The 13,349-nt window shown below is 43.2% G+C and overlaps 1 protein-coding gene across 2 annotated transcripts in view; it reads left to right on the top strand.

Annotated features, from left to right (window-relative positions):
• SNRPC (small nuclear ribonucleoprotein polypeptide C) overlaps nucleotides 1-3,646 on the top strand; it is a 48,051-nt gene extending 44,405 nt beyond the window's left edge. Inside the window, exons 6-7 of one of the 2 annotated variants that reach the window (XM_073666452.1) lie at nucleotides 2,039-2,178; nucleotides 3,524-3,646. In XM_073666452.1, the coding sequence (XP_073522553.1) occupies nucleotides 2,039-2,163 (125 nt within the window). In that variant the 3' untranslated portion in view covers nucleotides 2,164-2,178; nucleotides 3,524-3,646. Of the gene's footprint in view, nucleotides 1-2,038; nucleotides 3,453-3,523 lie in introns of those variants that run through there. The other variant, XM_073666451.1, reaches the window with a different exon arrangement.
• The last annotated feature ends 9,703 nt before the right edge of the window (nucleotides 3,647-13,349 follow it).

Here is a 13,349-nt window from a genome sequence, read left to right as displayed (position 1 = left end):
TTCACTAGTCCTGGCCAGCTCCATCATTATGGGCAGTACTTGACAATGGCGAAGCCTGGCAAATTCATCAAAATTCATGCCGCTTTTATTGCGAAAATTTATACCAGAAATGTACTTCAATCTGGAGTAACCTTTCTGCCGTTTGTGTAAGATATGCCTATTTTCATTAATAGGCATTCATCTCTTAATGAATTTGGTGCTTTACCGATGCTTTCATCAAGACTGGTATGCACAACGCAAGTCTTAATGAATCGGGGCCATTACACTAAATCAATGTATAAATATATATAATCTCTCTAAAAAAAGTAATCATAGCCCGTGAACTTTCCACATTTTTTTCACAATACACCCACAAACTTAAATATATTTTTTTGTATACTAACCTGGGCAGTGGAGTCAGTAAGCCAAACCTCCGACTCCTTAAATCCCCTGACTCTGACCCCTCACTTCTGAGCATGTACATAAAGTGCTGTAGTAGTACTCCTATATTTTAGGAGTCGGTACATTTTTCACCGACTCCCATTACTAACACAAAGTAACAAATATTGTGAATTGTAAAGGAGATGATGCATGGTTTTATAAATATTTTAAAGTGTTTACATCTGATGATTGTTAAATTGTTAAGTTCCCTGTAGTCCAATGCCCCGAATTAAAATTGAGTGACCAATTTCCTTCTGAAGTCACCCAGTTAGTAAATGGAGTCTCTGTAATTTATTCTCAGTATAACTACAGCTGTTCTATACAGGTCTCAGAGGATAGATTGACCACACAATATCATATCAGGTATCAAACTATCAAATAGGTATGAAACAGCATCGTGAAAACCAAGGAACACATCGGACATGGCATGGATAAAGTTGTGGAGAAGAGTAAAGGAGGGTTTGGTTATATAAAAAAAAATAGCCCAAGCACTGAACATTTCTCAAAGCACTGTTTAATCCATCATCCAAAAGCAGAACCAATGTGGCACGACAGCAAAATAGACATCCCAAGCAAGTAAAGCACGAATTAGATAAGCAGCCAAAAGACCCATGGTCACTCTGCAGAAGCTGCAAAGATCCACAGCTCAGGAGGGAGAATCTGTTCACAGGACAACTATTAGTTGAGTAATCCATAGATCTGCCCTTCATGGAAGAGTGACAAAAAGAAAGCAAGTTGTAAGAAGTTCCATTTGCACTTTGTTCAGATGAAACCAAAGTAAACTAATTGGGCAAAATGAAAACTGTATGTAGCATAAAACTAACGCTGCACACCACACTGAAAATGCCATCTCCAGCAAATATGGTGGTAGCAGTATCCTGCTGTGGTGATGGCTTTCTTCAGCAGGGACAGGAAAGCTGGTCACAGTTGACAGGAAGATGGATGAGGCTAAATACAGGGCAGTCATGGAGGAAAACCTGTTAAAGGATGTAAAAGACTGAAGAGTAGGTTCACCTTCCAACAAGACAACAAACCCTAAACGTGCTGACAGATGCAATGACTCGACCATTCAAACACCTGAATGTGCTTTGATTGAAACCATTCCAAAGTCTAGATCTAAATCCTATTAAAAATCTGTTGCAAGATTTGAAAGTTGCTGTTCAGACACGCTCAATTGAATCTCGCTGAGTTAGAGCTAGTTTGCAAAGAAGAATGGGGAAAAATTTCTGCCTCCTAGTTGCGCAAAGCTGGTGGAGACATACCCCAAAAGACTTGCAGCAGTAATTACAGTTAAAGGTGGTCCTACAAAGTATTGACTCAGGGGGGCTGAATCCAAATGAATGTCACAATTTTCCAATTTATGTTAATAAAATATTTAGAAAATATCTAAAAACACTTCATAGATACTTGCTATTTTGTGTTGGTATATCACATATGAAAATAAATTTAAGCTTGTAGATGTAATGTAAGGAAAAAAATGTGGAAATGTTCATGGGGTATGAATTTTTTTTTTTTTTTTAGGCTGTAAAATTTAAAATAAAAATTATGTATTTATGCACTCAAACACTCTTTGGACTTGTTATGGTTGCTGACAACTTTCTTATGCCCCCACAATTAGGTCCTGGTATGAGATCACCAATGGGAGCTCACATGCAAATGATGCCTGGTCCTCCTATGATGCGCCCACCTGTACGACCCATGATGCTGCAGTCTCGCCCTGGCATGGCACGTCCTGATCGATAGACCGATTTTCAACAGGTCAAGCTCCATAGCAAATACGTTGGCGACGCTCTTGACCCAGTTTTAGTAATTTTGACTTATTCCTGCTGGTGTTTATGTAGCCAATGTTTATTTCTCACTCTGTAAATTTCCAACTTAAAGAGGTTGTCTCAAGTTCATTAATGGGTAAAATTTATTTTAAGAACAAGCAGCTTTGCAATTTAACTTTTAATTAAAAATAATTTCCGTTGTCAAAAACAGAGGGACTTAAAGGGAATCTGTCACCCCCTGGAAGATATCAGACCTCTACTATGGGCATACAGGTGATAGAAAAGTAAATCTATACTTCCCTGTATGGCCCATAGCAGAGGTCTGATTGCAGAGAAATGTGTTTTTATAAACTCCGTCTCGCACAGGCTTGGCGTCCCCTGAACGCCAAGAAATCCCCACCTAACTGATTATTATTCCTCAAAATCCCCACCTATGTGCTTAGTTACCATATTCCCCCATCCCCTGCACGTCACAGGGCCCTGTGACGTGCACTGTGCTCCCTGACCTCCCGGGCATGCGCATAGTGCCGCTCACATAGAGCGCGCTTTCCTTCCTCCCGGCCCGTCTCTCCATGTACTGCGCTGCAGGGTTCAATTGTGCAGGCGCCGGGAAGTCAGGGAGCACAGTGCATGTGTGGGGAAGAGGGGGGTAAATATGGTAACTAAGCATATATGTGGGGATTTTGGGGAATAAGAAACAATTAGGTGGGATTTCTTGGCGTCTAAGGGACGCCAAGCCTGTTCAAAACGGGATTTCTAAAAACAGATTTCTCGGCAAGCAAACCTCTACTGTACTATGGGCCATACAGGTATGTATAGATTTACTTTTCTATCACCTATATGCCCATAATAGAGGTCTGATATCCCCCAGGGGGTGACAGATTCCCTTTAATAATTTGTGTATAGCTCTTTGCCTGAGAGAATACCATTTGGACCAATGGCATATACATGAAATCTTCAGAAGCACTCTGCCCCCATTAATGCTGCAAGCTGGGAGCAGTATACTTAAAGGGGATTTCTTCTCAACATGAATCTTTCTAAGTGCTAATGGATTATGTATCGATAAAACAGAATATTGTTATTTTTTTTGCTGGTCATACCTGACATTGAATCATCGTTTCAATCTGCACCTTTCTGTTTGTGACAAGCCTCAGCAACACATGGTATTTATACATGTTGGCCAAATTCACAGAAGAACTAGCACTGTACCTTGTTTTTGTCATTTTAAAATGTATTTTTTTTTATTAAAGATTTGTGTAATAACTTTTTTCTATTTTTTTTTCTGTTTAGGATTTAAAAAGTACTTATATTGATTGGTATTTGTGTTTTTGCAGGTACTCCTTCATGGTCTTGCCGGCCTTGGCAATAAACAATTTAACAACTGAACTGCATTTACACTTGCATTTTCAGGTGCCCCATGCATCCATGCCCTTACATTTATCCGCCCAGTTGCCAGACATAATCACTGCTTTGCAGTGATGGGTTTAGGGCTTGTTTTCATCTGCGTATAAATCAGATGAGTGCAATCCGATTTAAATAAATAAATAATAATTAAAAAAAAACGCGTATATCAAATGACTCACCAATGCAAGTCAACGTGTGCAAGAAAAAAAATCGCATGTCACACTTGCAATTTTTACTCACACATCTAAGGAAACCCAACATTTCATCAGCCAAGCACAGTAAATTCACAGCCCGAACTGCTGGACTAGAACATATAGAAATGTCCGTGAGAGGATATAATCAGTGCTTTGCTTGTGTAGTCTTCTGTGCTTGCATTTAGCTCATAATTAAACGGGGACAAGGAGGCATCTTCTACGTCTGGAGGAAAGAAGGTTTAATCATAATCACAGACCTGGATTCTTTACTGTAAGAGCAGTGAGACTATGGAACTCTCTGCCGCATGATGTTGTAATGAGTGATTCACTACTAAAATTGGATGCCTTGAAAAGTATAATATTACAGGTTATATATACTAGATTCCATGATAGGGCGTTGATCCAGGGAACTAGTCTGATTGTCGTATGGAGTCAGGAAGGAATTTTTTTCCCCAATGTGGAGCTTGGTGTTTGCCACATGGGTTTTTTTTTGCCTTCCTCTGGATCAACATGTTAGGCTATGGGTTGAACTAGATGGACTTAGTTTTTAAGGTTGAAGGAAGACTATGTTACTGTGTTATTTTTAATTACCAGCTCTGGGAAAGCAGACAGCTATGAGCTTGTATTATTATTTGGGGAAGGGGCCAATAAACATGGAGCTTGCCAGCCGATCAATATCAGCTCACAGCTGTATGTGTAGCTTTACTGGTTATTAAAAAGGGGAGACCCCACAGCATAATTTTTTTTTTTTTGACGGGGGGGAGGGGGTTCCCCTTTTAAGTAACCAGTAAAAGCTATGCAGACAGCTGTGGTCTTTCCCTCAGTTGATTGTTAAATAAAGGGGGCATCCCATGCCACTATTTTTTTTTTAAAAACAGGTTAACCCCTTAATGACCGGAGCATTTTCCATTTTTGCTTTTGTTTTTTGCCTCCTTTTTTCCCAGAGCCATAACTTTTTTTTTTTATTTTTTGATCAATATGGGCCATGTGAGGGCTTATTTTTTGTGGGACAAGTTGTACTTTTGAACGACCTCACTGGTTTTACCATATCGTGTACTGGAAAACGGGGGGAAAAAATTACTAGTACGGTGAAATTGCAAAAAAAATGCAATTCCAGAGTTTTTGGTTTTTTTTCCCACTTTCATTGAATTCTAAAACTGACCTGCCATTCTTTTTCTTATGAGATCGTAGACTTTTTTTTTTTTATTTAAGTAGTGAAAAAAAAATCCAAAGTTTGCTTAAGAAAAACAACAAAAAAGAGACATTTTCCGAGACCTGTAGCGTCTCTATTTTTCGGGATCTGGGGCCGAGTGAGGACTTATTTTTTTGTGCCGTGAGCGGACGTCTTTATTGATACCATTTTGGGGTAGATCTGATGTTTTGATCGGCCTGTTACTACATATTATTGCAATGTTGCGGCGACCAAAAAAAACGTAATTCTGGCTTTTGGAATTTTTTTATTTTCTAGTTACGCCGTTTACCGATCTGATTAATGTTTTTAATATTGATTGGGCGATTCTGAACGCGGCGATACCAAATATGTTTTTTTGTGTTTTTTTTTTATTTTAAATGGGGCGAAAGGTGGATGAATTAAACTTTTTTTTTTTTTTTTTTTTATATATATATTTTTTTTAGCTTGCTTAAATAGTCTCCATGGGAGACTAGAAGCAGCACTTGCCTTATCGCCTCTGCTACATACAGGCGATGATCAGATTGCCTCTATGTAGCAGATCTGCACACTTGCTATGAGCGCCGACCACTGGGCGGCATTCGTAGCAATCTAGACATGACAACCACAGGGGTCTCCTGCAGACCCTGGGTTGTCATGCCAACCCAAAGCTGACCCCCGATCATGTGATGGGGTCACTGATGGGCAGGGTAGGTGATGCGCTTCCGGCACGGCCTTGTTAAATGCTGCTGTCAGAGATGGACAGCGGCATTTAGCTAGTTAAGTCACGGGTGGATCGCGATTCCACCCGCGTCTGTTGCGGGCACATGTCAGCTGTATAAATCAGCTGACATGTGCCCAGTTTAGCACAGGCTCAACGCCAGAGCCCGCGCTAAACTGGGTACGACGTGGGCCATACTATTAAGGCAAATATCATAAAGGGGTTAAATAAAACCCTAGGACACTTTTTTTTTTTTTTTTTTTTTATTTTATTTTTTTTTTTTAAGCCACTTTAACCTTTTTACCTCCGAAGGTGGTTTTCACGTTAATGACCAGGCCAGTTTTTACAATTCTGACCACTGTCACTTTGAGGTAATAACTCTGGAACACTTCAATGGATCCCGCTGATTCTGAGATTGTTTTTTAGTGACATATTGTACTTCATGATAGTGGTAAAACTTCAATATGACTTGCTTTACTTTGTGGAAAAAAAATCCAAATTTTTTTTCCAATCTTCAAACTTTGAATTTTTATGCCCTTAAATCAGAGAGATATGTCACACAAAATAGTTAATAAATAACATTTCCCACATGTCTACTTTACATCAGCACAATTTTGGAACCACCTTTTTTTTTTTTTTTGGTTAAGAAGTTATAAGGGTTAAAAGTTGACCAGCGATTTCTCATCTTTCCAACATGTTTTTAGGGACCACATCATATTTGAAGTGACTTTGAGGGGTCTTTATAACAGAAAATACCCAAAAGTGACACCATTCTTAAGACTGCACCCCTCAATGTGCTCAAAACCACATTCAACAAGTTTATTAACCCTTCAGGTGCTTCACATGACTTTTGGAATGTGGAAGAAAACAATGAACATTTAACTGTTTTTCACTGAAGTGATACTTTAGACCCAATTTTTTTTTTTTCGCAAGGATACCAGGAAAAAATGGACCACAAAACTTGTTCAATTTCTCCTGAGCATGCTGATACCCCATATGTGGGGGAAAACCACTGTTGGCCTCATGGCAGGGTTCGGAAGGGAAAGAGCACTATTTGACTTTTTGAATGTGTAAAATTTTCTTGAATAATTAGCGGACGCCATGTTGCGTTTGGAGAGCCCCTGATGTGCCTAAACAATGGAAACTCCCCCACAAGTGACCCCATTTTGGAAACTGGACACCTCAAGGAGCTCTACTAGATGTGTGGTGAGCACCCTGAACCCCCAGGTGCTTCATAGAAGTTTATAACGTAGAGCCCTGAAAATAAAAAGATTAAACTTTTTCTACAAAAAATTATCTTTTAGCCCCAATTTTTTTTATTTTCTCCAGGGTAAAAGCAGAAAATTGACCCAAAAAACTGTTGTGCAATTTCTCCTGAGTACGCCGATACTATGTGGGTAAAATACATTTTTTAGGTGCACGTCAGGGTTCAGAAGGGGAGCACTGTGTGACTTAATGAACGCCCAATTGGCTGGAATCGTGAGCGGACGCCATGTCTCGTTTGGAGAGCCCCCTGATGCGCCTAAACAGTGGAAACCCCCTACAAGTGACCCCATTTTGGAAACTAGACCCCTCAAGGATTTTATCAAGGGGTATAGTGAATATTTTGAACCCAGAGGTACGACACAGAATTTGATAACATTAGGTCATCCTATTGAATATGTTGTCATTAGTCTTGAGTGCAAGTGCTCACTACTTGAGTTTGCATCTGGTACTCTGATAGGCACCAAGTATCGCGGGTGCTCAAGTGACATGCTCGAGGCCTCGCATGTTTCACATTTGTTAGACACCCAAAAGAAAACATGCGGGTATCGCTTGTGCATAGCAGGCAATCCCCACAATTTTTTTTGGGCTGTATAACAGCCGCGAAACATATGGGGCGGAGACTCGAGCATGTTACTCGAGCACCCACGATACTCTGTGTATACCCGAGCACCTGATCAAGCACTCAAGCAGGGAGCACTTGCACTCAACACTAGTCGCCATTATTGTCATCAAATTTTTATTTTTATTTTTTTTAACTTTTGAAAAAAATCCCAACCCTAACTCTGCCATGACTCTTAACTATAGTACAACCCTAATTCTAGCGTTTTATTTGTTACGCTGTTCCTCATGCAATTTACAACCGATTCATATCTGGTTTTTATGTTTACCGGCTGTCACACACTAAAAGACTTTTTTTTTGTTTTTGTTTTTTTTGCAAAGACTAGTTTTTGCAATCCTTTTTCCATATTTTGGCTGACTGTCATGTAAGGGTTTGTTTTTCTTGCTACCATTTTTGGGTAAATTACATTTTATTCGGTCTCCCATGACAGCACCACGAGAGAGCGGATCCCCCCATCAAGGACAGGAAACCTACAGGTTAAAAAGGGTGGCCCTCTCTTCCCGCCTCAGTTTAGGTTTCCTGTCCATGATGGGAGACCTCGCAGGTTTACCTGCAGAAGTTGGACTCCTGTCCCAGAGAGGGCCACAGCATGTGGTTGGAGCCGGTCCTCTGGAGACGCCACGGTAGGGCTCAGTGGGGCGCCTCCGTGAGTGTTGCGGCTGGCGCGACATCGCCTCACGGGGAGGTAGATGTCCGCCAGGTGTGGGGCCGCTAGCGGGCTTCCTTCCCCCGCTACAATCGCAGGAGATCCAGGTCGCGCCGGCGGGGCACGTGACAGGCGCGGCCTAGTGACGTTACTTCCGGTGCGCCGGGCAGGAAGTCCCTGTGACGTCACCGGAAGTGGCCGTATGCGCTCGAGCAGCAGAACGCCGGGTGAGTAAAGGATCTGGCGGCGAGGGAGGAAGACCAAGGAGCAGTTAACGCCCTCCTGGTTAAAAAAAAAAAAAAAAAAAGGGAAACACACCCACACATGGTACCGGTATGGCCAGTATATAAAGGGTCTGGTAACATACAGAGGTGCTTCCCAGCCCATTATTACAGTGTTAGCTATGGGAGATTCACAAGAGCTGTCACCTAGGAAACAACATCTGCTGCAGGAGCAGCCCTCTGGGGAGCCCTCACAGCTAGTGGCGCAGCGTCATTCCTGGCTAGGGTCTGGTCGTGCAGCTAGAAGAGCTACCACTAAGAGCAGGAAGGACGGTCCGGTGCGGCGTGATTCCCCGCCAAGCATGTTGGATTCTTCTGCTTCTCCGGTACCGAAGGTTCTGTGGGGTGAGTGGAATCTTTGTGAAAGTTCTGCTAATGTTTCCTCCTTTCTATCTATAACTTTCTTTTACAGCAAGAAATGTTCCTCAAAATCCAAACACAGAGAATGTGCCTTATGTAGCTGTCCGCTCCCTGATTCATATGCCAAGAAGTTAGGCCAGCTTTGTTTTAGCAAGGTGATGTCGGAGGAGACCCCAGATTTTTCCCTAGGCCTAAGAACTTTACTAAGCGAAGAAATAGGCAAAGCCTTGCAGGGTTCAGTGTCTGGGCTTATTCCTCAAGAAACCCAGCCGGGTTCAGACTCTGAACTATCGGTCGCCTCCTCCTCCGCCTTCTCTTCTTCTGACATTGAGCCAGATAGACAGTTCTTTCCCCTGAAGGAGGTTGATGCCCTAGTAAAAGCTGTCCGATCTACAATGGGGATAGTGGACACGAGGGCAGAGAAGTCAGCTGAGGATGTTATGTTTGGTGGTCTGGGACTAAAGAAAAGAAGGGGCTTTCTGGTAAATTCAAAGGTGAAAGACCTCATTGATAAGGAGTGGAGAAAGCCTGACAAGAAGGGTAGTGTTCCTCCATCCTTTAAAAGAAGATATCCATTTGAGGATGCTATATGTTCCTCCTGGTTAAAAGCACCCAAACTGGATGTTGCTGTTACCAAAGCAGCGAGAAGAACTTCCCTCCCGTTCGATGATATGGGTGCATTGAGAGACCCCCTGGACAGACGGGCTGATACTTTCTTGAAAGGGGCATGGGAGACAGCTGCGGGAGCACTGAGGCCAACAGTAGCAGCTACCTGCACGTCCAGAGCCCTGATGGTTTGGCTTGAACAGCTAGACAGTCAGTTGAAGGATGGGGCTTCTAGGAAAGACATTATTTCTTCCCTTTCACTGGTTCAGGGGGCGGCAGCCTTTCTTGCTGATGCATCTGCGGACTCAGTAAGGTTGGCAGCAAAATCAGCAGCACTGTCAAATGCGGCTCGGCGGGCCTTGTGGATTAAATGCTGGCCAGGGGATTTACAGACTAAATCCAGACTGTGCACAATCCCGTGCGAAGGAGAATACCTCTTTGGTCAGACCATGGATGACTTATTGGAGAAAGCTGGGGACCCTAAGAGGGGGTTTCCACCAGTACCTCTACCCTCCTTTAAGAGATCGTTCCGGAAGAGGAAATTTTTCCGGAAAAGATATTTCAGGGAGCAAGACAAGTCTGACGAAAGGGGTCAAAAAGGTAGAGGTCTACTCTTTGGTCCGTCTCCAAAAATTGAGCAGAAGCCAGGGGATACACTATCTGCCCAGGTGGGAGGGAGATTGTCATCATTTGTCCCAGCTTGGGAACAGATTTCTCATAGCAATTAGATTTTAAGCCTGATTAAGTATGGTCTTAAATTTCAATTTAAAGCATTGCCTCACAAAAGATTCATGGTTGTTCCCTCCAGTTCTTCCCCAGAACGCCAGGCTGCCCTCGTTTCGGAAATACAAGCCCTAATAAGAAAACACGTCTTGATTGAGGTTCCGGAGTCTGAAAAGGGTCTCGGTTTCTACTCCCCGCTCTTCTTGGTTCCGAAACCGGATGGAAGTCTCAGGACAATCATAAATCTGAAATCCCTGAATAATTTCCTTAAAATACATACCTTTAAAATGGAGTCTTTAAAATCCGTAATAAAGTTACTTTTTCCCCACTGTTATATGGTAGTGCTCGATCTCAAAGATGCTTATTACCATATCCCAATTCATAGTGACTATCAGAAATACTTGAGGCTGGCCATTAAAATTGACGGGGTGGTTAAACACTTTAAATACACTGCACTCCCCTTTGGTTTAGCTATAGCCCCGTGAGTTTTTACTAAAGTAATGGCGGAAGTTATGGCCCATGTAAGAGAAAGGGACATTCTAATTATCCCTTACCTGGATGTTCTCCTCATAGTGGGGAACTCGTTTGTTCAGTGCGAGACCTACCTGCGGGAGACCATGTCGGTCTTAAAGAGCTTGGGGTGGTTTCTAAATTTAGAAAAGTCTAGACTATCTCCACTCAAGGTACAACAATATCTGGGGGTCATATTAGATTCTAGGAAACAGCTATGTTATCTTCCAGAAGAAAAAATTGATAGAATCCGGGGGTTGGTAGCACAGTGTATACGTAAACCTTCTATGTCACTCCGTAAGGCCATGTCACTATTGGGAACCTTCACCTCCACTTTTCCTGCGGTTCGTTGGTCACAATTACATTCAAGAGCTTTTCAGTGGGATGTGTTGTACAATAACGCAGCTTTAGAGGGGCATCTAGACCGTGAGTTTAATCTAGGTCCTCGTGCCATACGGTCCCTTCGTTGGTGGTTACGACAAGACAACCTTGCTAGAGGGGTTCCCTGGGAATGTAGTCCAACTGCAGTCTTGTCCACTGATGCAAGTGCTGCAGGTTGGGGAGCTCACTTTGAAGGGAAATTAGTGCAGGGAACCTGGTCAAACAGTGAGCGACAGTTGTCATCAAATGCTAAGGAGCTTCTGGCGGTGCAGTATGCGTTCAACGAGTTCCTTATATATTTACAGGGCCAGCATGTCTGTATACTTTCGGACAATCAAGTCACGGTAGCTTACATAAACCACCAAGGGGGAACCCGCTCAAGAGACTTGATGAGGGTAGCGAACACACTTCTGCAGAAAGCTGAAGATCATTGTTGCTCTCTTTCGGCTACTCATCTAAAAGGGAAGGAAAACATCGCAGCGGATTTCCTCAGCCGTACTTCAGTAAAAGAGGGAGAGTGGTCCCTAAATTCGCAAATATTCTCCAGAATCGTAGAAATGTGGGGCCTTCCGACTGTGGACTTATTCGCAACAAGGGCCAATCGGAAAGTGGTAAATTTTTGTTCCTTAGACCCCAGAGAGGGACCCCTGGCCGTGGACGCCTTCATTGTTCCCTGGAGATTCCCTCTGGCATATGCCTTCCCTCCCATGATCCTGCTCCCAGCAGTGATGAGAAAGATCAGGGCAGACCGGGCCAGAGTGATACTTATATGCCCCTTTTGGCCCAAAAGATCGTGGTTCCCTTATCTCCGGAAGATGTCCATATCGGATCCCTGGGTTCTTCCGGAGATTCCGGACCTCCTCACTCAAGGGCCACTTTCCCATCCTCCAGCCTCGAGTCTACATTTGACGGCGTGGAATTTGAGAGGGTGTTATTGACCAACAAAGGATTCCCCGCAGATGTAGTGAATACTCTCCTGGCTAGCAGAAAACCTGTTACCACCCGTATTTATGCCAGGACCTGGAGAAAGTTTCTGTCCTTTGCAGAAGTTAAGGTGGAGGAGGCGCCCCCTATTGGGAAAATTCTGGAATTTCTGCAGCGGGGCTTGGAATTGGGTCTCACTACCAGTACCTTGAAAGTACAGGTGTCGGCGTTGGGAGCTTTATTTTCTTCCAATATTGCAGACAACTATTGGATAGCCCGTTTTATAAAAGCTTCCTTTAAGTGTAGACCCATTACCAAAGTAAAGATGTCTCCCTGGGATTTGAATTTTGTCTTAGATGCCTTGACCAGTCCTCCTTTTGAGCCACTAGATTTGGTCTCCCCCAAAATTATTTGCCTTAAGACGGTCCTGTTAGTAGCCCTAACTTCAGCCAGGAGAGTCGGTGACCTACAGGCCCTTTCAATATGCCCTCCATTTACGCAAATTCTGGACGATAGGCTGGATCAGGTTTTAATATAATCCTTTCTTCCTAAAGTGGCCACTCGATTCCATAGAACCCAGGAGAGAGTTCTCCCGACTTTTTGCTTACCGCCCAAAAATCAAAAGGAGGAGAGGCTTCACACTTTGGATGTTAGGAGGTGTGTACTAAAGTACTTAGATGTATCACGTGGGTTTAGAAAGGATAAGTCCCTATTTATATGCTATCGGGGGGCTAGAAAGGGTTGCAAGGCCTCAAAGGCTACAATCGCAAGATGGATCAAGGAGGCTATTTCCCTCGCATACTCCTCGGGGGATAAAGAGATACCAGAGGGGTTGAGGGCGCATTCTACCAGAGCGGTGTCAACCTCCTGGGTGTAGAAGACAGGGCTTTCCATTAAGGAAATTTGTAAGGCTGCCACTTGGTCTTCTCCCTCTACTTTCTATAGGCACTATAGATTGGATCTGGGTGGCTTTGCAGATCTCACTTTCGGGAGAAGGGTGCTTCAAGCTGTGGTCCCTCCCTAATTTCCTTCGTCTCTGTAATTCTCTCTCGTGGTGCTGTCATGGGAGACCGAATAAAGCCTTAGTTACTTACCGGTAACGGGATTTTTCGGAGCCCATGACAGCACCTTTATATTCCCTCCCTTAACTGGTGTTGTGCACTCCCGTAGAGTTGATTTCTTTTTGTGCACCCTTGCGGGAAATTGATGAAAAGTAATGTACTTGATGTGATTATGTTTTGTTATAACTAACCTTGGCGGTACTCTCATGCTCTGTTAACTAAACTGAGGCGGGAAGAGAGGGTCGCCCTTTTTAACCTGTAGGTTTCCTGTCCTTGATGGGCGGATCTTCTCTCTC

The sequence above is a fragment of the Phyllobates terribilis genome, unplaced genomic scaffold (genome assembly GCF_046119375.1).
Source record: "Phyllobates terribilis strain yellow unplaced genomic scaffold, ASM4611937v1 Scaffold_2__4_contigs__length_985480577, whole genome shotgun sequence".
Taxonomy (NCBI): domain Eukaryota; kingdom Metazoa; phylum Chordata; class Amphibia; order Anura; family Dendrobatidae; genus Phyllobates; species Phyllobates terribilis.
The sequence above is the reverse complement of the archived record's forward strand: the minus strand, read 5'-3'. Positions and strand labels throughout refer to the sequence as shown.